Here is a 24,127-nt window from a genome sequence, read left to right on the forward strand (position 1 = left end):
CTATACCATTCCCAAGTAGAATTACATTTCTTTTTCCTTCAGCCTCTGTACCACAGTGCTTTGGTCAGTTTGCTCATCATCCCTACAGCTCCCACTTACATCCATACGAAGCAATAACCTCAAACCTGTTAGAGAAGCTCAACCGCTGAGGCTGTTTCAGAATTATCTCCTGGATACCTTTACCTGTCTTGCTCATAAAAACACCCTCTTGTCCCTGCCCACGAACTGAATTCAAGGTAATTAACCTAAGAGGTGTGACTGTCTCCTGAAACAGTGTCCGGGTAACTCTTCTCCCTTGCTGATACATTGCAGTATTCAAAGCTCAGACTGTAGCTCATCAACTCTAAGCAGAGTTCCTCAAGCAATCGACACTTATTTTGATGTGGTGAATACGAACCACAATGGGGTCCATCAGCTTCCACATCTTGCAATTACAAAACATCGCCTGGCCCAGCATCTTTTTTTTTCAGTTCCTTATTCGTTAGATCTTTTTTAAAAAATTGTACTGGTGTTATATTTTGACATGTGTAAGTATTTCCCCTACTAACCTCCAATCTCCAAATAACCTATAACAGATCATCAAATAATTAGCTAACACCAACCAATGAACCTATGGTGTATTACTGCTTTGTGTTGGACCCCTGATCCTGAGTTTCAATTTATCCGGTTAAAACAACCTAACAAATGATGAGCCAAAAAAACAAGGAAAAAGCACCTGTTCCCCACCTGTTCACCTGTACCCAATGCCCAAATTGTCTCCAGAGTCCCTAAACTATATATTCACTCAAGCTGTAATTCACTCTTGACGGAATATGTCATTTCTGTTTGTGTGAAGCTTACTGATCATGTGTTTTCACTATTGTTGATTTAAGAAATTAAGTCTGCACAGGTGAGTGGACTTGTGGTAGATGCAGAACTAATGCTGCAAACTTATAAAAATTTTACAGCAAATAAGATACAAAGCCCCTTAGGCAGTTCAGTTTCAATACTTAAGCTAATGCAAATCTTGGTTCCTTTTCAATTACAGTTGTAAGCAGTTGAAAATGGGAACCATGTCTTTTTTATAGCCAATGTTTTAAGATGCTTTTATTTTCATAAAAGGCCCAACATGGTAATCCATGTTTGTGATGAATCCAAAAACCTGAAGCGTGATTTTGTTTGTCCTCGGAATCTACTAGTCAGTGAGATGAAGTACTTTGCTGAGTATCTATCTGTTGATGCACAACGCTGGCAGGAAGTAGACATATCGGTGCACTGTGATGTCCATATCTTTGCCTGGTTGATGAGCTATGTGAAGAGGAAACTAAAACATCAAGGACAAACTGAACAACCAGAATTAGGTAGGTTTTAGGGTTACGTATTGTTTAGAAAATGCTTGTACAGTACAAATTTAGTTAATTTGTACCTGAGCTAAATATTTGTCAGTGGCAATGTAATTATGCATATTCTTATCTTTTTCCTGTGATGTCATTACTTTATAAACCCCTCCCCCATAATTCCAAATCTCTTCAAAAAGTTATACTTTTTTTTGCTCATAAATAGTGCCTGCTTTAAATGCTTTTTCAGCTCTTCATCCACAGTGTTTTTCACTGTTACAAAACATTTAAAACAAAAAGCCTTAATTTAAACATTAATTAGGGTCTATCACTTTTAAATGTTTTGTAATCAAGAACTGTTTGTATCTCATGATCTTTTTGCTTCATTTATTTTTCTTTGTCATGCTGTGTTGTATGCATATGTTGATAAGCAATACTGTATTTTACCAGATTGACCATCATTCAGTTTTTATTTACTACTTATTGATCATAAACAAGGTTGTGTTTTAAATTACCCTATTGTTACATTAAAGGGAAAATGAGAAAGCTGAGTAGATTATAAATAATGCAATAAAGTTTAAATTTAACTCTTTTAAAGGTCAATCTAATCATTTGAATTAAGCCCCATAAGTTCAGGTTGGTCTGGAATTACAATATCCAGTGTATCTCAAATCTTAAGTGAAAAATTATATATCGAAGTGCAGCCGAACTGAATTGCATAATTCACCTGAATTAAGGCAGAACAAATTATGTTGTTATTGCAGACTTTCTGTCTTAAAGAATTTGAACAGCAACTGAGAGACAGTGAGTGTAAAAGAACAGCAGCTACTCTGGTCTGCATGGGAAATGTTTTATATAATCTTCTCTACCGGACAAAGAGAATCCTGGGGAAAGTTGATCAAAGAGAACAAATCTGCAGTAATTTGAGGACAATTGGAATAGAAGGGAAAAGAATAGCTGGTAGGCTGTACTGCTGAAAGTCAGTTCAAAAAGTTGAGGCAAATGTTTGGTTTTAGGATGTTAAAACAGTGAAACAGAGTTTGAACCCCTTGGAAACTGAGAGCAAGGGTAGACTGTTCTCTATAAAAACTGCAGTCCTGTGGAGTGCCTTGCTCGCTGTCTGCGTGGGATATGCTGAAGTCCTAAAAGCCACCTAGTCATCCTCAGTGCAGTGTGTTCATTTTTGTTGCACACAGGTGATTCTTGAGTTTCTCTGAGAGAGGCTTCTTCGTGATTACCTGTTTGAATCTCAAGACATTGTTATTCTTCTGGACCTTCTTGCTCTGAGTGTCTAGGGGTGATGGTTTGTTGTATTCAGCTTTGAAATAATAAAACAACAGCCAATCCAATTGTTGTTGTTGTTGTACCTGTCTTTGTTTGCAGTCAAGTTATCTGTCCTTATGCCTGATGATTCTTAATTAGCTGTCAAAGCTTAGAGAATCCAAGACATTAAATTGAATTGAATTGAATTTATCATCACGTGTACCGAGGCACAATGAAAAGTTTTTTGTCTTGCGAGCAATATAGGCAGATCACATAGTTAAATAGCATAGATAAGTAAATAATAGGTAAACAGCGGCAAAAAAAAACACAGGTACAGGCGAATGCTAAGAGTTTGTGATTCCATTCAGTATTCTAACAATAGTAGGGTAGAAACTGTTTCAAAACCAGCTAGTGCGTGTGTTCAGGCTTCTGTACCGTCTCCCCGATTAGAGGTTGTAGAAAAGCATTGCCAGAGTGGGATGGATCTTTGAGAATACTGGCGATCTTTCCTTAACAATGTTAGATGGATTTTGAAGATGGGAAGTTGGCCTTTGTGCTTGTTCGGGCCAAGTTCACCACTCTCTGAAACCGTCTCTGATCTTGAATGGTACAGTTACCATACCAGGTAGTGATACATGCAGACAGAATACTCTCAATGGCACACCTATAAACATTGGCAAAGGTATTTGCCATCATGCCAAATTTTCTCAGCTGCCTGAAGAAGATGTTGTTGGGCCTTTGTAACCAGTACATTCACATGAAGAGTCCAAGAAAACTTGTTTTTGATGACCACTCCCAGGACCTTGACACTTTCCACTCGTTCCACCACTGTGCTGTTAATGTGTAGAAGGGCATGAGTAACATCCTGCCGAAAGTCAACAATGAGTTCCTTGATTTTGCGCACTTAATAAATCCTACATATCTTACTGTGATGAGTGACACTGAAAACTGTATTGGTGATCAAGAGTTCACTTTGGCACACATCTTTAACGAAAGGAAGCCATTGCTGTTTCAACCGCCAACCCTAATTTTTTTCAGTGCTCCCTTCCCATGCCTGATGATCTGCACAAACTCTTGCATTGAAGTGACCAAACATTTCTGACTTTGGTACAGCAGCAATTAAGGCATGGAGGTCATTGTAGAATTTATCCTTGACTTAATTAGGTTGATCATGTTAGAAGATATGCAGTGATGAGAGTTGCTTGCAATGCAAGGGAAGTTTAAGCACCATCACAATACCTTGAAAAGGCATGTCTTCGTATTGATAGTTAATGACAGCAAAGCTCATGCCATCGTTTTTTCTCATGTTCACACCGAATGAATGTGTAACATACAATAATTTCCTTGAGCTGACCATTCTCATGTATGCACATTTTGTTAGGGCTTTACTTAGCCAGTTCCCTACCACCAAGAGCAGTTCTACTGCAATGACCTATGAGAGGTGCAATCCATCCCTTACACTCCATATGCAATAGACTGCTCCAGAATGTACAATATACTGACAGATAATAGTGTATTTACAGCTCATGCCATGAAATGACTTGCAACAATTTTGAGGTTCTAATAAGTGAGATTTGGATATCAAGAAAACATAATAGGTACATGAACATCATAACTTTATTTACTAAATTTGAGTTCATATTCTGAAATGTGTAATAGAGATTGCTTTTCCTAAATAGAAAAATTGGTCTAACTAGATGCCTTGTTTACAGTGTTAAGCTACGGACATCATAAAGGGGAACAAGCTTTTGCTAAGTCGTTTGTGACCCACTCCAAGCACTGTTGACAAGTGGAGATTAAGATACATTCTCCGATTGTTTGATTGACATCAAGGGGGTATTAGCATCTGGATAGTTAACACCTGCCATGCTAGTAGTGTGTCTGTTTCTGAGGTTAGAGAGATTTTGGTCCCAATGAGTGGAAGCTATGATTTAGTCTCTCAATTTTAGTTTGATGTTCCCTGGAATTCCTTGAAAATGTTGATTTGTAAAGATTGAACAGGATTGTTTAATCTGATTGAATTCTGCTACTAGAATGTACCTCAGAGTTAAATAACATTGAGGAATGCAGTTGCAAACCATCTTAAGAACTCTTCTGAGTAATTAGCACAGGAATCTCATGGGTTAGCACCTGCCCTAGGGAGAACAACATGATCAGACACCATGGAAAGGCTCTGCATTTCTCAATATAACGACTATCAGTGGCTGTCACCCCAGAGATTTAAGTTTGATGTCAATCCAAATCAAATTAATAACATCAACAACTAGTTGCTCACAAGGAAAATGAGAATTTAGAGTCATACAGCATGGAAACAGATCCTTTAGTCCAAACAGTCCATGCCATCTTTAATCCTGCTTGCACTTGGCCCTTAGCTCTTCAAACATTTCTTATTCATGTACTTATCCAAATATCTTTTAAATGTTGTAACTGTACCTGTGTCCACCACTTCCTCTAGAAGTTCATTCCACATTCGAGTTACTCTTTGTAAAAAGAAAAGTTGTCACTCATGTCTTTTTAAATTTTTCTCTTCTCACCTTAAAAGTAGCGAGGTCAAGAGTGTGGTGCTGGAAAAGCACAGTGGGTCAGGCAGCATCCGAGGAGCAGGAAAATTGACATTTTGGTCATAAGCCCTTCATCAGGAATGGGCCAGGGGACTGGCGTAACCTGAACCCCTATCAATGTCATCTACTGTATCCATTGAGCCCGATGTGGTCTCCTCTACATTGGGGAGTCAGGATGCCTCCTTTTGGATCATTTCAGAGACCATCTCTGGGACACCTGCACCAACCAACCCCACTGTCTCGTGGTTGAACACTTCAACTCCCACTCCCACTCCCACTCCGCCAAGGACATGCAGGTCCTGGCCTCCTCCCTTGCCAAACCATTACCACCAGGCACCTGGAGGAAGAACGCTTTGTATTCTGTCTTGGGACCCTGCAATCACACTGGTTCAAAATGGATTTCATCAGTTTCCTCATTTTCCCTCACCCCACATTATATCAGTCCCACCCTCTTGACCTGTCCATTATCTTTCTCATCTATCAGCTCCACCCTCCTCTCCAACCTATCACCTTCTCCCCCACCTTCATGTACCTATTGCATTCGCAACTACCTTCCCCCAACCCCACTCCCTTCCCATTTATCTCTCAGCCCCATGGCTCACAAGCCTCATTCCTGATGAAGGGCGTATGCATGAAACATTGATTCTCCTGCTCCTCGGATGCTGCCTGACCTGCTATGCTTTTCCGGCACCACACACTTGACTCTGATCTACAGCATCTGCGGTCCTCACTTTCTCCTCCTTTTAAAAAATGCCCCCTAGTCTTGAAATCCCCCACCATATTCACTTGGCCTTCACCTTATCTTTACTCCTCATGATTTTATAACTCTCTATAAGGTCACCCCTCAAACACCACCTTTCCAGTGAAAAATGTCACAGCCAATCCAGACTCTCCTTTATCAATCAAATCCTCCAATCCTGGCAACTTTCTGGTAAATCTTTTCTGAACCGTCTCCAGCTTAATAATATCCTTCCTATAACGGGGCAACCAGAATTGGACACAGTACTCTAGACAAAGCCTCACCAACATTCTCTACAACCTCAACATGATGTCTCAACCTCTATACTCAAAGGTCTGAGCAACAAAGGCAGGAAATTAGATACTGCTTGCAGGAGTGGCTGGGAAAGTATGTGAGAGTTGTGATACTTCATGGAGTTGAACCCAGCATCTTCAAGCAGAAGTTGTTTCTTCACTTGTTCTTGGCTTCCCAGGTTTCCAACTTTCTGACACCAGTTTACTTGGCCGTGGAGCAATGCTGTCACCGGTTCAAGAGCAGAATGGATTGCAAGTGCATGAAAAGATTGTAGCAAAGTACTGCAGTATGAAACACTGTTAGTTTTGAGGTGGACTATTTTCTTAGAAGTTCAGAGACATGCTCATTTCCTCCAAGACCTACTTTTTTTCCCTTGAGGACAGTCTTCCAATCATTATGAATGGTGTGTGTCCAAATCCAATTTCCTGTTTTTTTTTGTCCTTCTGATTCTAACTGTTTGTGTATTCCTTTATTAAATTTGTATCTTCTACATGTTTAAAGCATAACAAGTTCAATAACTGAAACAAAAGATAATTAGAAATGTGACTTGGGTAGAGAGAACACGGAGGTTAAATGAGAGGGAGTCATTATTGCATTATTGTAATTTTTATAAAGAGAAGCAATGTTGATGCAGGGATGGTGGGGACAGGTGCGGGTTTGACTTTGGGAACAGCTTAGTATGAGGTGGAGGACTGGTGCCTGTCTGGGAAGGTGTACACAGTCTAGAGGTTGCATCCTGGGCTGGATTGTCTTCCTGCTGCTGTATAGGTAATTCCAAAATAGCAAACCATGAATAATACTGGCATATCCACAAATAACTATAATTTATGTGGATGACAATGGAACAGGGTTAGGTCTGGGTAAAAGCAGTGAATCCGTGAAGTCTGATGTTGGGTCAGAATGGGATTGCAAAGTAGTTCAAAACTCTGTTGGAACAAGGCGGTTAAAGGGGATGGGCAGGGTCTGGGATGATGATGATGATGATGATGATGATGGTGGTGTTGTGGTTAGTGCACCAGCACAGGCTTGAAGAATGGCAATATTGATGCTCACGTCAGTATGGTCCTGCTGTAGATTAACAGGATGAGTTTTATGAAGGCGCAAATTCAGCGGAAGGTTGGCTAATTACCTAAACTTCAATTCTGCTGCTTTTGTTTAGTTTCTAGTGTTAACTAAGAAGAACAAGGTCCTATGATTATAGTTTAATTGATTGTTGCATGCTCATCATGAATTTTTATAAATCCGAGCACTGAGAATGGATGTTGCAACTGTACAGGACATTGGTTAGGCCATTTTGGAATGTTGTGTACAATTCTGGTCTCCCTCCTGTTCGAAGGATGGTGTGAAACTTGAAATTGTTCAGAAAAGATTTACAAGGATGTTGCTATGGTTGGAGGATTTGAGCTATAAATAGAGGCTGAATAGACTGGGGCTTTTTTCCTGGAGCGTCAGAGGCTGAGGGGTGACCTTATAGAAGTTTATAACATCATGAGAGGCATGGAGAAGGTAAATAGAAAAGGTCTTTTCCCTGGGGCGGGGGAGTCCAGAACTAGAGGGCATAAGTTTAGGGTGAGAGGGGACAGCTTTTTCACGCAGAGGGTTGTGCGTGTATGGAGTGAGCTGCCAGAGGAAGTGGTGGAGGCTGATATAATTCCAACATTTAAAGGCATCTGGATGGATATATGAATAGGAAGGGTTTAGAGGGATATGGGCCAAGTACTGGCAAATGGGATTAAATTAGGTTAGGATGGATATCTGGTCAGCATGGACAGATTTGGACCGAAGGTTCTGTTTCCATGCTGTACATCTCTATGACTATGATATCTGGTCAGCATGAATGAGCTGAACGGAAGGATCTGTTTCCGTGCTGTACATCTCGATAACTAGTCATGTTATGACTAGTTAGCATGGAGTTCATTAACATTCAACTTTTGTTTTATCCATGAATAATTTTGCACCTATATAACTCCCAAGAACCCAGATTTTCTCTTCCCTCTGTTTTTCACTATTATTCAGAGTCCACCAAATATTAGAATTTGGTGACAACAAAACCGAATTACAACAATTGTACTGTCAACTTGTTACAGGTTTTTGACAGTCTGATTTCTATGAAACATATAAAATATCGTATAAGCGTTAAAATCTTTGGCAAATGCAAAGATTGTCAATTTTTTAAATAAAATTTGTAGAGTCAATTACTGAATTTGTGGAATTTATTTTGCCTATTCTGAATATGTAATTTGTGACTAGATCTGTTTCGGAAGCTTGTGGTTTCAGTTATCAATTGACTGCATAATTGCTTTTTCTTTATTGTAGAGCCCAGTAATGTTATTTCCATCCTCATTTCATCTGAATTTTTGAAAATGGATTCCTTGGTGAGTGCATTAATTTTTCTAGTTTAGATTAGGATAAAATGGCTTAATTTGAAAATTTATCTGGTTTGCTATCATTTATTTGCCTTTTAATGTGATACTGATGAATTGGATTTGAAATCTAAAATATATCATAATTGTTTAAAAAAATGAGTGGTAAGCGTAACTTTATAATCTGCATTCTTGTGTAAAATTGCAGTTGGATGTGCATTAACTGTGCAGTCTATATGGTTCTTGATTCTCATGGGAACATGAGGGTATTAGAACAATTTGGCTGTTTTCCTCTATCCCTAGGATACTGAGCCAGTCTTTTTTACCCAATACATGTGGTGCAGCTATGAGAGAAAGCACTTGTATTGTTCTTTAGAATGTACTGTATATGCGTGCCTGAGATATACAACAAATTTCTAACGTAATGTTCACCATGCCCAATAGTTATTGAGGCCTGAATTTTCAACTGATTTCACAGTTATCATGACGAACATTTATTTATGGAAATGTTTCTGCATGTCCTAAACTGATCAGTTATTTTTGCTTTCATGAATAAGATGTTTATGAAACAATTTAAGTATGCAGCACAAATACAATATTTTCTTTTGAGTTGTCAGTAAATGAAAATAATAGGGTGGTGAAGCTACCATGCGCGAAGTTCTTTAGCAGTGAGTTTGTCCTTTATAACATTTGGTAGTTGAGCTAATATCGTTTTCATTTCAATTTAATTATGTTTAAGTCCTAAACTACCTGTCATAACTGAGTTTTGTAAGCAAATATTATACTTGAAATGTATAAGAAAACAGCCCACATTTTCAATCAAGACTCCCGCCCACTCACTGACCCCTTCTGTCACCTCCAAGACACCCCATGCTGGCCTGTTACCCACCCTTGACCTCATTTCAAATTGCCTCCCTGACATTGAATGTCTCAACCTGACCACCCCCTCACCCACTCCAACCTCCTGCCCTAACAATGCGCAGCCCTCCACTCCCTCTGATCCAACCCCAACATCACTGTCAAACCAGCAGACAAGGGGGCCGCTATGGTAGTTTGGCACGTTGACCTCTACACCACTAAAGCAAGGCGCCAACTCGCAGACACCCCTTCCTACTGCCTCCTTGACCATGACCTCATCTCCCATCACCAAACCATCATCTTCCAGACCATCCACAACCTCATCACCACTGGGAATCTCCCATCCACAGCCTGTAACCTCATCATCTGCAAACCCCACACCGCCTGACTCTATCTCCTACCAAAGATTCATAAACCTGACTTCCCCGATTGACCCATCAGCTCGGTCTGCTCCTGTCGCACTGAACTCATCTCTGCATTCCTTGACACTGTCCTGTTCCCCTTAGTCCAGAAACACCACCCATGCCCTTCACCACCTCCAAAACGTTTGTTTCCCTGATCCCCTACTCCTTATCTTCACGATAGATGTCCAGTCCCTGTACACATCTGTCCGCCATGATGAAGGCCTCCAAGCCCTCCGTTTCTTCCTCTCACGCCGTCTCAACCAGTACACTTCCACTGACATCCTCATCTGTCTGGCTGAACTGGACCTCACCCTTAACAACATCTCCTTTCAATCCACTTCCTCCAAACCAAACGGGTAGCCATGGGCCCCAGCTATTCCTGTCTCTTTTGTCAGGTACGTGGAACAGTCCACCTTCTGCAGCCACACCGGCACCATCCCACAGCTTTTCCTCCGCTACACTGATGACAGTATCGGCGCTACCTCTTCCTCCCACGAGGAGGCTGAACAGTTCATCAACTTTGCTAACACCTTTCACTCTCCCCTCCCGTCTCTTCCTGGACCTCTCCATCTCCATCACCGGCGACTGACAAACCACAGATATTTTTTACAAACTCACGGACTTCCATAGCCATCTGAACTACACCTCCTCCCACCCTGTGTCCTGTAAAATGCCATCCTTTATTTCCAATTCCTCAGCCTCTGCCACATCTGTTCCCAGGATGACCAGTTCCGCCATAGAAAATCCCAGATGGTCTCCTTCTTCACAGACTGCAATCTCCCCTCCCATGTGGTCAAAAATGCCCTCCTGTGAGTCTCCCCCACTTCCTGCACCTCTGCCCTTGAACCCCACCCCTCCAAATGCAACAAGGACAGAACCCCCCCGGTCCTCACCTTCCACCCCACCAATCTCCAGATACATTGCATCATCCTCAGCCACTTCTGCCATCTACAAACAGACCTTACCACTATTTCCCTCCCCACTCCTATCAGTGTTTCAGAGAGACCATTCCCTCTGGAACTCCCTGGACAGATCTACAGCCCCCACCAGCCCTTACTCCACTCCCAGCATCTTGCCTTGCCACTGGAGGAAGGGCAAAACCTGTGCCCACACATCCCCCTTCACCTCCGTCCAAGGCCTGAAAGGATCCTTCCACACCTGACAGAAACCTACCCATACCTCCACTAATGTCATCTACTGTATCCGTTGCACCCGATGTGGTCTCCTCTACATCGGAGAGACAGAATGCCAACTTGCGGATCGTTTCAGCGAACATCTCTGGGACACCCGCACCAGGCAACCCCACTGCCCTGTGGCTGAACACTTCAACTGCCCCTCCCACTTCATCAAGGACATGCAGATACTGGGCCTCCTCCATATCCAAACCCTAACTACCAGATGCCTGGAGGAAGAATGCCTTGTGACACTGCAACCACACAGGATCAATGTGGATTTCACCAGTTTCCTCCCACCCCCCCCAACTTATCCCAGTCCCAAGACTCCAACTCAGCACTGTCCTCTTGACCTCTCCATCGTCTTTCCCATCAATCCACTCCACCCTCCTCTCCAACCTATCACCTTCACCCCACCTTCATCTGCCTATTACATTCTCAGCTACCTTCCCCACTGCTCGACCCCAGGCCCCTTCCGTTTATCTCTCAGCCCCCCAGCTCACAAGCCTCCTTCCTGATGAAGGGCCTATGTTCAAAATGATAATTTTTCTGCTCCTTGGATGCTGCCTGACCTGCTGTGCTTTTCCAGCACCACACTCTAAACGCTAAATTTAAATACTCAGTCTGCTATAAATTCATTATGTACATCCATATTTCAGGTCGTTCATTCAATGCCATGCGTCGTCATGTCAGAAACATGGTGTGTTACAACATGTGGTTCCTGTTGGCCAAGAAATAGAAACTGTGCCTTAATCTGAAAATAAAAACAAAACTAGTATAAAACCAGCATGAAGTTTTGATGTTTGTTTTAACTTGAGACATCCAAAGGCTTTTAATTACTTAGAGCTGTTATGAATTAATCACTGAATGCCTTTGTTATGCTTGTTTTTGTTACTTCAGGTTGAAGAATGCATGCAATACTGTCACAAAAATATGAGTGCCATTGTAGCTACTCCTTGCAATATGAACTGTATCAATGGGACCCTGGCCTCGCGTATTGTTGATCTTTTCTCCCATAATGAAGCTGATGAAGTAAAAGACAGAAAAGATAAATTTAAAAGGTGAAAATATTTTCTCTTGATGTTATGATATGCTGTTGAAAAACATATAGATGATGGAGTAATATTAGATCTTCACATAGTAAATATTGAAAGTTGAATTGTGAAAATGATAGGTTTGTGATGCAGTTAGATTATTAAATTTCTCTTTGTATGATGTCTGTGCTATGAGCAAAACCTGCTTTACATTTTTTATCAAACTCATTTGACATCGTAACCCTCTTCGTTGGTCCATAAAGAGTATTGTTCAGAAGGAACTTGCATTGTACTGTACCAATTTGGTCTGTATTCAAATGCTTGCCTCTTAAAGTGGATTCAATGTAATAATCAAAAATATTGTCTTTGACCTCATTCTTGTCATTATTTTGAGCAGTTTTTCTCTCCAATTGTTTTCAGGTATGTTTCATGGGTGGTACAGTGGCACAATGGTTAGCACTGCTGCCTCACAGCTCCAGAGACCTGGGATCAATTCCCCCTCGGGCAACTGTCTGTGTGTAATGTTTGTACATTCTCCCTGTGTCTGCGTGGGTTTCCTCCGGGTGCTCTGGTTTCCTCCCACAGTCCAAAAATGTGTAGGTTAGGTGAATTGGCCATGCTAAATTGCCCATAGTGTTAGGTGAAGGGGTAAATGTAGGGGAATGAATCTGGTGGGTTGCTTTTCGGAGGGTCGGTGTTGACTTGTTGGGTCGAAGGGCCTGTTTCCACACTGTAAGTAATCTAATCTAATCTAATCTGTCAATAAAACTCATCCTGGATGGATTACAGCAAAGGTTGTTTTGTAGTTATCATTGATAATAATCAGTAAGTTTCAGTGGAAGACGTCAGTGAATAAAGATATACATTTCAAAAATATTTACTAATAATGGACCTTAAGGAGAATTAGAATAGCTGTTAAAAACAAAGTGCTGCATTAGTTTAAGGTCAGGGTTAATGCTGGATTTTGTGTGTGTGTGCGCGCATCCACACACACAGAAGGTTTTAAATGTTGCAGTTAAGTTTATGCAGACGCAGATTATCAAAATAAGGAATAAGAACAAATGAATTTATGTTTCTCTTTTTTGCATTTTGTTTTGCTCAACACTCGTTCAGTTCGTACTCAAATCCAGATTGTGGTACAGACAAACCAGTGTATGTTGGTGCCAGGTCCCCGGTAGGGAAAATGGGGCGAGTTTGCAGCAGGCTGTGCATCCAGCTGTAAAATCACTTGCAAAGTCCACAAACAGTTATGTTTTGGGTGATCAACCAGCATTGAGACAACTTGATATAACATGGAAAAAAACTGAAAGGAGTGGCTTGCTCAGTATTCAATTTCCTTTCTTCAGGAGGTTAAAACTAATGCAGCGCAAACCAAGTAAATAAATGAGAAATGTATAAGTGTGTGTATATTTATCTGAATAAAAAAGGATAAAAGTTAGTAAAGGAGAAAGAAACTGCAGGAATTGCTTCCTTCTCTTATTTTCATAGAATCATAAAATCCCTACAGTGTAGAATCAGGCTATTCAGTCCATCAAATTCTCACTGACCCTCCAAAGACCATCCCACCCAGACTCGCCCTACCTAAGCATGCATTTCTTATGGCTTACCCACCTCAATCCCTGGATACTATGGGCAATTCAGCACAGCCAATCCACCTAACCTGCACGGCTTTGGAAAGTGGGAAGAAACTGGACTACTGGAGGAAACCCTCATAGGCTTGGGGAGAACGTGCAAACTCCACAGACGGTCACCCAAGGGTGAAATCAAACCTGGGTCCCTGGCACTTCAAGGCAGCAGTGTAAAGTGTTGAGCCATCGTGCTGTCCACTATTTGCCTTTCAGTTAGGATCTAAATAAGGTTGTCGGTTTGCTCGCTGAGCTGGTGTGTTTTTTCTCAGACGTTTCATCACCGTACGAGGTAGCATCTTCAGTGAGCCTCCCGTGAAGCATTGGTGTTCTGTCCTGCTTGCTTTTTGTGTTTTGGTTTTTTGTAGTGGGCGATATCACTTCAGATTCTGTTGCTGAGAAGTTGATAAATGGGGTCCAAATCAATATGTTTGCTAATGGAGGTATGGTTTGAATGCCTTTTTGGATGTTATGGTAGAGCGAAAAGCTAATGGAGAATTATAGACCAGTGTTTATGGAACACCACACACAGATCAGATACTCAACTGCAGAAACAACCATCTCAACACCCACAAATGGAGCTGCTTCAGGACACTATTTAAATGAGTCACAATACTCTACAGCACCTTGGGACTACGAGAGGCCGAGGAAAAACACTTATACAATGTATTCAGTAATGATGGTTACCCAATAAACGCAGTCCACCGAATCCTGTGCAACAGACTAAAACAAGAAGATACAACATGCCTGGAGATTCTAGTCACCCTACCATACCTCAATGACGTTTTGGAGATGATCACCAGACTACTCTGGCCCCTAGGCGTCATGGTAGCCTACAAACCTACTACTACACTGAAACAACTACGGATGAACTTGAAGGACCCCCTACTCTCAGCCAGCAGAACAAACATAGTATAAAAATACCCTGCAAGGACTGCAGCAAACATTACATTGGACAAACTGGCAGGAGACTAGCCACCAGATACATGACCAACTATCACTGGTATCCATACACACAGACAAAGAGCGACACCATTTTGCATCCATCCTGGGACACGCCAAACAAAGACATGCATGGGAATTCCGAGAGGCCTGGTCTTCAAACTGGAACTCCATTAACAAACACATCGATTTGGAACCCATTTACCAGTCTCTCAAAAACAAAACCGGAAATAATATCACTCACCACACCAAACCAAGACACACAAATAGCAAGTGGGACATAGCACCAACACTTCACTGGAGACTCGCTGATGATGCTACCTACCATGGTGACAAAACATCTGAGAATCAATCCACCAGCTCAGTGAACAAACTGACAATCTGAGCTAAACTCTTCTCCAATATTTCAAATAAACGTAAATTTTGAAATAACTTTTAAATCGCATTTTCATTTAGTCTGCACTCCAGAGAGTCACTTAACTAGATGCCAATCAATGAAAAATCAATTGATTTGATGCAAAATCCACTCCTGCATTGTCAGGTTTGTTATAAGAACCCTTAAAGGTTGCGCCTTGTTGAATGACAAACACAAATTTGTAAAATATGAAATGTCTACATAAGCTATCTCTAAAGTTAAATTTAGTGAAGGCTGTTGCATTCTTTTAACTTCCTTATTTGCTGTGCTTGAATGCTTCATTGTGATGGTCTGCTTATTGTCTGCTTGTTGTTATTCTTCTGCACACTGCGATATCATTTTGCCTTGACAGCAAATTTAAGCTACCATCGTAAACGGGAAAAAATTTACATGACAATGATTGCTAGATCTTGTAGTAAACTTTCTTCCAAACTAGCACCAAGCACTGTTGCTGACTGTGAGATCTGCAAGAGCAACAGAGTAGTAATATTCAGTAACTTTTGTTTGAAACAACTCCGTGATAGACCACATTAATTGTAATATTTTCACAATGAGGAATGCTTTTTAAGAATGTATCCTGGACTACCTTCATCTATATATTTGAGGCCCAACAGTTGCTGACAGGCTTGAGGGCAGATTTAGAAAGTTTAAGAGATGACAAGAAATTAGTGCAGGATAACATTGCGGGTAATGATGACCAGTGAATGTTAGAAGGGGTAGAGATGCAAACATTAGAATGAAGCAGCAAATAGGTTAACAGTAGGGAGCAAGGGTAAGAAGACAGCATTAAGGTCACTTCATCTGAAAACACACACATGATGTAAAATGATAGATTAATTGACAATAGAAATAGGAATAAATTTTTATGATATCTATCATAAAAGAAAGATAAGCTAGCTAACATAAATGTTAGAAGATGATGCTGTGAAATTAATGAGCTTTAGGAAATCACATGAAACTTCGAACAAGTATTTTGTATTGTCTTCACTTTGGAAGACACAAAAAGCATTCCAGTAATAGAAGACGATCAAGGGGCAAAAGGGAGATGGCTCTTAAACAATCACATATCACTTGAGCAGAATGACTGGGTGAGTAAATATGACCAAAGGTTGACGAATCCCTGGGAGTTAATAGTCTGCTTCTATGGCTATGAAAAGAAATGGTTGCAGAGGTAGTTATTGCATTTGGGTAACCTTTTTGAAAATTCCCTGGATTCTGAAAGATGCCAGTGATTTGAAAATTGCAAATGTAAAGCACTTAATTGAGAAACGGCAGCAAAAAGCAGGAAGGTCAGTCTAACATTTGTCATTGTAGAAATATTGGAAGCCATTATGAATGAAATAGTAATAGAATATTTAGAAAATTATAACACTGTCAACCAGAGTCAACATAGTTTTATGAAGGGGAAGTAACATTTAGCTAATTTTAGAGTTGTATAACAAGCAAGGTCAATATGGTGTACTTTGGAATTCTAAATTGGCAAATTGTTATGGCTCACTGAGGTAGAAGTCCATAAATCAAGTCTTCCTATTCCCAGACATGTACCAAATATTAGAGTTTTTTCTAAAAAAGTGCACAGTACACTAATTTACCAAAGCTGATGAAAAGTTTACATACCAAACAGAATTACTTTTTATTATGTGGAAGTAGACACTCCCTGAAGGTAATGTGATAGAAACCATTGGCATTTAACACTAAAACTCTAATCATTTTATAAAATTCTTTTTATGCAAAAAAATGGGGAAAGTAGGTTACTGGTAGAGGTAGAAGAAATGTAAAGTCCATTCAGTATCCTTTTCTTCCTGGTTGTGATGTTGAAATGATCCTCCTTTGTCCAGCCAAACCTCTTGTGTTCAGATGCGTTTCCCCAGCTGCTCTGTAAGAAGTACAGAAGTAACTTAGAAACTGTCAGATTCAACAAGTATTGTAGAAAATGTAACTGGTTTGCTTCAGGTTTAAACTGAGTTTTTAACTGCAGAGAACAGATGACTTCTAACTGGGAGAATGTATCACTGCTTCCATTTCTCGTCACTACCTCTTTAATTTCACTCCCTGTCTTTTCTTTCTCTCTCGTTCACTCACACACTCTCCTTTTCTTTTCCTCTTTCTCTCCCCCACTCACTCTCCCGCCCACTTTCTTTCTTTCTTTTTCTCTCTCTCTCTCTCTCTTACACACCCCTCTTCTCCCCTCTCACTCCCCCCTTTCTCTTCCTCTCTCTCTCCCTTCCTCTTCCCCTTGCACCCCCTTCCTCTCTCTCCCCCCTTCCTCTCTCTCTCCCCATTCCTCTCTCTTTCTGCCCCCTTCCTCTCTTGCCCCTTCCTCTCTCTCCCCCTTCCTCTCTCTCCCCCTTCCTCTCTCCCCCTTCCTCTCTCCCTCCCCTTCCCCTCTCTCTCTCCCCCTTCCCCATACTCTCCCCCTTCCCCCCTCTCTACCCCCTAACCGTCTCTCCCTCTCTCTCCCTTCCTCTCTCTCCCCCCTTCCTCTCTCTCCCCCCTTCCTCTCTCTCTCTCCCCCCTTCCTCTCTCTCTCTCCCCTTGCCCTCTCTCTCTCTCCCCTTGCCCTCTCTCTCTCCCCTTGCCCTCTCTCTCTCCCCTTGCCCTCTCTCTCTCCCCTTGCCCTCTCTCTCTCCCCTTCCACTCTCTTCCCCCTTCCACTCTCTCCCCCCTTCCTCTCTCTTCCCCCCCTTCCTCTCTCTCCCCCCACTTCCTCTCTCTCCCCCTTCCTCTCTTCCCCCCTTCCTCTTTCTTTCTCTCCCCCGTCCTCTCTCTGTCTCTTTCTTTCTTTCTTTCTCTCTCTCTCTCTCTCTCTCTCTCTCTCTCTCACACCCCTTCCCCTCTCTTTCTCTCTCTCTCTCTCTCTCTCTCTCTCCCCCTTCACCTCTCTCTCTCTCTCTCTCTCTCTCTCCCCCTTCCCCTCGCTCTCTCCCCCTTCCTCTCTCTCTCTCCCCCCTTTCCTCTCTCTCTGCCCCCTCTCTGTCTGTCTGTCTGTCTGTCTCTCTCTCTCTCTCTCTCTCTCTCTCCCCCACTCCCTCCTACCTCCCTCTCACTTTCTCACTCTCTCTGTCTCTCTCTCTCTCTCTCCCCTTCCTCTCTCTCTCTCTCCCCCCCTTCCTTCCTCTCTCTCTCTCTTTTTCTCTCTCGCTCGTTTTCTCTCTCTCTCTCTCTCTCGTGTTCTGTCTCTCTCTCTCTCACGTTCTCTCTCTCATTCTCTCGTGTCCTGTCTCTCTCTCTCGTTCTCTTGTGTTCTGTCTCTCATTCTCTAGTGTTCTCTTTCTCTCGCTCGTGTTTTCTCTCTCTCTTTCTCTTGTGTTTTCACTTGTGTTTTCTCTTTCTCTTGTGTTCTCTCTCACTCTCGCGTATTCTCTCTCTCTCGCTTGTTCTCACTCTCTCTCTCTCTTGTGTTCTCTCTCTCTCCCTCGTGGTTTCTCTCTCTCTCTCTCGTGTTCTCTCTTTCTTTCTCTCTCTCTCGTTCTCTCGTGTTCTGTCTCTCTCGCTCGTGTTCTCTCTCTCACTCGTGTTCTCTCGTGTTTTCTCTCTCTCTTTCTCTTGCGTTCTCTTTCTCTAACTCTCGTGTTCTCTCTCTCTCGCGTGTTTTCTCTCTCGCATGTTCTCTCTCTCGCGTGTTCTCTCTCTCTCTCTCTCTCTCTCTCTCTCTCTCGTGTTCTCTCTCTCCTTCATGTTCTCTCTCCTTCATGTGTTCCCCCTCCCTTGTGTTCTCTCTCTCTCTCTCGCTTGTGTTCCCTCTCTCGCTCGTGTTCCCTCTCTCACTCGTGTTTTCTCTCTCTCCCTTGTGTTTTATCTCTCCCTCTCGTGTTCTCTCCCTCTCGTGTTCTCTCCCTCTCGTGTTCTCTCTCTCTCTCTCACGTGTACTCTTTCTCTCTCTCATGTACTCTTTCTCTCTCTCGTGTACTCTTTCTCTCTCGCTCGTGTTCTCTCTCTCGTGTTTTCTCTCTCTCTCTCTCTCTCTCGTGTACTCTCTCTCTCTCGCATGTGTTCATTCTCTCTCTCTTGTTCGTGCTATCTCTCTCTCTGTTTCGTGTTGTCTTGCTCGTGTTCTCCCTCTCTCTCGTTCTCTCTCTCTCGTGCTCTCACTCGTGTTCTCTCTCTCTCTCACTCGTGTTCTCTCTCTCTATCTCGTTCGTGTTCTCGCTCTTTCTCGTGTTTTCTTTCTCTCGCTCGTGTTTTTTCTCGCTCGTGTTCGTTCTTTCTCTGTCGCTCGTGTTTGTTCTCTCTCCCGCTTGTGCTGGTTCTCTCTCTCTCTCTCTCTCTCGCTCTCTCGCTCTCTCTCTTGCTTGTGTTCTCTCTCTCTCGCTCGTGTTCTCTCTCTCTTGCTTGTGTTCATTCTCTCTCTCTTGTTCGTGCTGTCTCTCTCTCTTTCGTGTTGTCTTGCTCGTGTTCTCCCTCTCTCTCGTTCGCTCTCTCTTGTGCTCTCACTCGTGTTCTCTCTCTCTCTCTCTCTCTCTCTCTCTCTCTCTCTCTCTCGCTCGTGTTCTCTCTCTCTCTATCTCGTTCGTGTTCTCACTCTCTCGTGTTTTCTTTCTCTCGCTCGTGCTTTCTCTCGCTCGTGTTCGTTCTTTCTCTGTCGCTCGTGTTTGTTCTCTCTCGCTCGTGTTTGTTCTCTCTCTCTCTCGCTTGTGCTGTCTCTCTCTCGTTCGCGTTGTCTTGCTCATGTTCTCCCTCGCTCTCGTTCTCTCTCATGCGCTCTCTCGTGTTTTCTCTGTGTCTCTCTCTCTCTCTCTCTCTCTCTCTGTCTCGCTCATGTTCTCACTCTCTCTGGTGTTTTCTTTCTCTCTCGCTCGTGTTTTCTCTCGCTCGTGTTTGATCTTTCTCTGTCGCTCGTGTTCTCTCTCTCTTGTGTTCGTTCTCTCTCTCTTGCTTGTGCTGTCTCTCTCTCTTTCGTGTTGTCTTGCTCGTGTTCTCCCTCTCTCGTTCTCTCTCTCTCGTGCTCTCTCTCGTGTTTTCTCTCTCTCTCTCTCTCTCTCTCGCTCGTGTTCTCTCTCTCTCTCTCTCGCTCGTGTTCTCTCTCTCTCTATCTCGCTCGTGTTCTCGCTCTCGTGTTTTCTCTCTCTCGCTCGTGTTTTCTCTCGCTCGTGTTCGTTCTTTCTCTGTCGCTCGTGTTCGTTCTCTCTCTCTCGCTGGTGTTCGTTCTCTCTCTCTCGCTCGTGCTGTCTCTCTCTCTCTTTCGTGTTGTCTTGCCAGTGTTCTCTCTCCCTCTCCCTCTCTCTCTCGCTCGTGTTCTCTCTCCCTTGTGTACTTTCTCTCTCTCTCTCTCTCGTATTCTCTCTCGTGTACTCTCTCTCTCTCTCTCTCTCTCTCTCTCGTATTCTCTCTCTCCTTCATGTTCTCTGTCCCTCGTGTGTTCTCTCTCCCTCGTGTTCTCTCCCCCTCGTGTTCTCTCTCTCTCTCTCTCTCTCTCTCTCTCTCTCTCTCTCTCGTGTACTCTCTCTCTCGCTCGTGTACTCTTTCTCTCTCGCTCGTGTTCTCTCTCTCCCATGTTCTTGCTCTCGTGTTCTCTCTCTCCCGTGTTCTCTCTCTCTCGCTCGTGTTCTCACTCTCTCTGGTGTTTTCTCTCTCTCTCGCTCGTGTTTTCTCTCGCTCATGTTTGATCTTTCTCTGTCGCTCGTGTTCTCTCTCTCTCTCGCTTGTGTTCGTTCTCTCTCTCTTGCTTGTGCTGTCTCTCTCTCTTTCGTGTTGTCTTGATCGTGTTCTCCCTCTCTCTTGTTCTCTCTCTCTCATGCTCTCTCTCGTGTTCTCTCTCTCTCTCTCTCTCTCTCTCTCTCTCTCGCCCGTGTTCTCTCTCTGTCTCTGTCACGCTCGTGTTCTCACTCTCTCTCGTGTTTTCTCTCTCTCTCGCTCGTGTTTTCTCTCGCTCATGTTTGATCTTTCTCTGTCGCTCGTGTTCTCTCTCTCTCTCTCTCTCTCGCTTGTGTTCGTTCTCTCTCTCTCTTGCTTGTGCTGTCTCTCTCTCTTTCGTGTTGTCTTGATCGTGTTCTCCCTCTCTCTTGTTCTCTCTCTCTCATGCTCTCTCTCGTGTTCTCTCTCTCTCTCTCTCTCTCTCTCGCCCGTGTTCTTTCTCTGTCTCTGTCTCGCTCGTGTTCTCACTCTCTCTCGTGTTTTCTCTCTCTCTCGCTCGTGTTCTCTCTCGCTCGTGTTTGTTCTCTCTCTCGCTCATGCTGTCTCTCTCTCTTTCACGTTGTCTTGCTGGTGTTCTCCCTCTCTCTTGTTCTCTCTCATGCTCTCTCTCGTGTTTTCTCTCTCTCTGTCTCACTCGTGTTCTCACTCTCTCTGGTGTTTTCTCTCTCTCTCGCTCGTGTTCTCTCTCTCTCTTTCTCATGTTCTCTCTGTCTCTCGCTCGTGTTCTCTCTCTCGTGTTCTCTCTTGCTCTTCCTCGTGTTCTTTCTCTCTGTCTCTCGCTCGTGTTCTCTCTCTCTCGCTCGTGTTCTCTCTCTCTCTCTCTCTCTCTCTCTCTCGTGTTCTCTGTCTCTACCTCGCTCATGTTCTCTCGCGCTCTCTCTCTCGCGCTCTCTCTCTCGCGCTCTCTCTCTCGCGCTCTCTCTCTCGCGCTCTCTCTCTCGCGCTCTCTCTCTCGCGTTTTCTCTCTCTGGCGCTCTCTAACGCGCGCTCTTCCCTCGCGCTCTCTCTCTCTCGCGCGCTCTCTCTCTCTCGCGCGCTCTCTCTCTCTCTCTCTCTCGCGCGCGCTCTCTCTCTCTCTCTCTCGCCGCTCTCTCTCGCGCGCGCTCTCTCTCGCGCGCGCTCTCTCTCGCGCGCGCTCTCTCTCGCGCGCGCTCTCTCTCCCGCGCGCGCTCTCTCTCGCGCGCTCTATCTCTTGTTGTCTCTCTCACGCGCACTCTCTCTCTTTTGCTCATATTTGCTCTCTCTCAGTTGCTCGTGTTCGCTCTCTCTCGCGCGCTCTTCTCGTGCGCTCTCTCATGCGTGCTCTCTCGCTCTCTCGCACTCTCGCGCTCTCTCTCTCGCGTTCTCTTCTCTCGCTCGTGTTGTCTCTCTCCTGTTCTCTCTTGTGCTCTCTCTCTCTCGTGTTTTCGCTCTCTCTCTCGCTCGTGTTTTCTCGCTCGTATTCTCATTCTATCCCTCGTGTTCTCACTCTCTCTCGTGTTCTCTCTCTCGTGTTCTAACTCTCTCTCGTGTTCTAACTCTCTCTCGTGTTCTCTCTCTCGTGTGTTCTCTCTCTCTCTCATGTGTTCTCTCTCTCTTTCTCTCTGTCTCTCTCTGTCTCTATATCGTGCTCTCTCTCTTGTGTTCACTCTCTCTCTCTCTCTCGTGTGTTCTCTCTCTCTCTCTCTCGCTCGTATTCTCTCACTCGTGTTCTCATTCTATCTTTCGTGTTCTCATTCTATCTTCCGTGTTCTCACTCTCTCTCGTGTGTTTTCTCTCTCTCTCTCTCTCGTGTTCAGTTTCTCTCTCTCTCTCGTGTTCTCCCTAGCTCTCTCTCTCGCGTTCTCTCTCTCGTTCTCTCTCTCTCTCTCTCTCTCTCTCTCTCTCTCGCTCATGTTCTTTCTCTCTCTCGCGCTCTCTCTCTCTTTTGCGCTCTCTCTCTCTCTCTCGCGCTCTCTCTCTCGCGCGCTCTCTCTCTCGCGCGCTCTCTCTCTCGCGCGCTCTCTCTCTCGCGCGCTCTCTCTTTCGCTCTCTCTCTCTCTCGTTGTCCCTCTCACGCGCACATTCTATCTTTTGCTCATGTTTGCTCTCTCTCATTTGCTCATGTTCGCTCTCTCTCGCGCGCTCTTCTCGTGCGCTCTCTCTCTCGCGCTCTCTCTCGCGCGCACTCTCTCACTCTCTCGCGCTCTCGCTCTCGCGTTCTCTCTCTCTCTCACGCCCTCTCTCACGCCCTCTCTCGCGCTCTCGTGCTCTCTGGCGCTCTCTCTCTCTCGCGCTCTCTCTCTCTCGCGCTCTCTCTCTTGTGCGATCTCTCTCGCGCGCTCGCTCTCTCGCGCACTCGCTCTCACTCTCTCTCGCGCTCGCTCTCGCTCTCTCTAGCTCGCTCTCTCGCTCTCTATAGCTCACTCTCTCGCTCTCTCTCTCTCTCGTGTTCTCATTCTCTCGCTCGTGGTCGCTCTCTCTCTTTCGTGTTCTCTCTCTGTCTTTCTCGTGTTCTCTCTCTCTCTTGCGCTCGTGTTCTCGCTCTCTCTCTCGCGCTCTCGCGCTCTCTCTCGCGTTCTCATTCTCTTGCTCGTGTTGTCTCTCTCATGTTCTCTCTTGTGCTCTCTCTCTCTCGTGTTTTCGCTCTCTCTCTCTCTCTCTCTCTCGCTAGTGTTCCCTCTCTCTCTCTTGCTCGTGTTCTCTCGCTCGTGTTCTCACTCTATCTCTCGTGTTCTCACTCTCGTGTTCTCACTCTCGTGTTCTCTCTCTCGTGTTCTCACTCTTTCGTGTGTTCTCTCTCTCGTCTGTTCTCTCTCTCTCTCTCTCTCTCTCTCTGTCTCTCTCTTTCTCTCTGTCTCTCTCTCTCGTGCTCTCTCTTGTGTTCACTCTCTCTCACTCTCTCGTTCATGTTCTCTCTCTCGTGAGTTCTCTCTCTCGTGTGTTCTCTCTCTCTTTCTCTCTGTCTCTCTCTCTCTGTCTCTCTCTCTCTGTCTCTCTCTGTCTCTCTCTCGTGCTCTCTCTCTTGTGTTCACTCTCTCTCACTCTCTCGTTCATGTTCTCTCTCTTGTGTGTTTTCTCTCTCTCTCTCTCGTGTTCTCTCTCGCTCGTGTTCTCTCTCGCTCGTGTCTCTCTCTCTCTCTCTGTCGCTCGTGTTCTCTCGCTCGTATTTTCTCACTCGTGTTCTCATTCTATCTTTCGTGTTCTCATTCTATCTTTCTTTTTCTCTCTCTCTCATGTTCTCTCTCTCTCTCTCGTGTGTTCTCTCTCTCTCTCTCTCTCTCGTGTCCACTTTCTCTCTCTCTCGTGTTCTCCCTAGCTCTCTCTCTCGCATTCTCACTCTCGTTCTCTCTCCCGCTCTCTCGTTCTCTCTCCCTCTCTCTCTCTCCCTCTCTCTCTCGCTCGTGTTCTCTCTCTCTCTCTCGCTTGTGTTCTCTCTCTCTCTCTCTCTCGCTTGTGTTCTCTCTCTCTCCGTGTTCACTCTCTCTCTCTCTCCCTCGTGTTCATTCTCTCTCTCTCTCTCTCTCTCTCTCTCTCTCTCCCCCTCGT

General features: G+C 44.1%; 1 protein-coding gene across 4 annotated transcripts in view; it reads left to right on the top strand.

Moving 5' to 3' along the window:
• sanbr (SANT and BTB domain regulator of CSR) overlaps positions 1-24,127 on the top strand; it is an 808,920-nt gene that overhangs the window by 56,683 nt on the left and 728,110 nt on the right. For all 4 annotated transcript variants that reach the window (XM_072580998.1, XM_072580996.1, XM_072580997.1 and 1 more), the window contains 3 exons: positions 1,102-1,340; positions 8,490-8,548; positions 11,871-12,031. In XM_072580998.1, the coding sequence (XP_072437099.1) occupies positions 1,102-1,340; positions 8,490-8,548; positions 11,871-12,031 (459 nt within the window). The remainder of the gene's footprint in view (positions 1-1,101; positions 1,341-8,489; positions 8,549-11,870; positions 12,032-24,127) is intronic.

Source organism: Chiloscyllium punctatum, chromosome 11, assembly GCF_047496795.1.
Source record: "Chiloscyllium punctatum isolate Juve2018m chromosome 11, sChiPun1.3, whole genome shotgun sequence".
Classification (NCBI taxonomy): domain Eukaryota; kingdom Metazoa; phylum Chordata; class Chondrichthyes; order Orectolobiformes; family Hemiscylliidae; genus Chiloscyllium; species Chiloscyllium punctatum.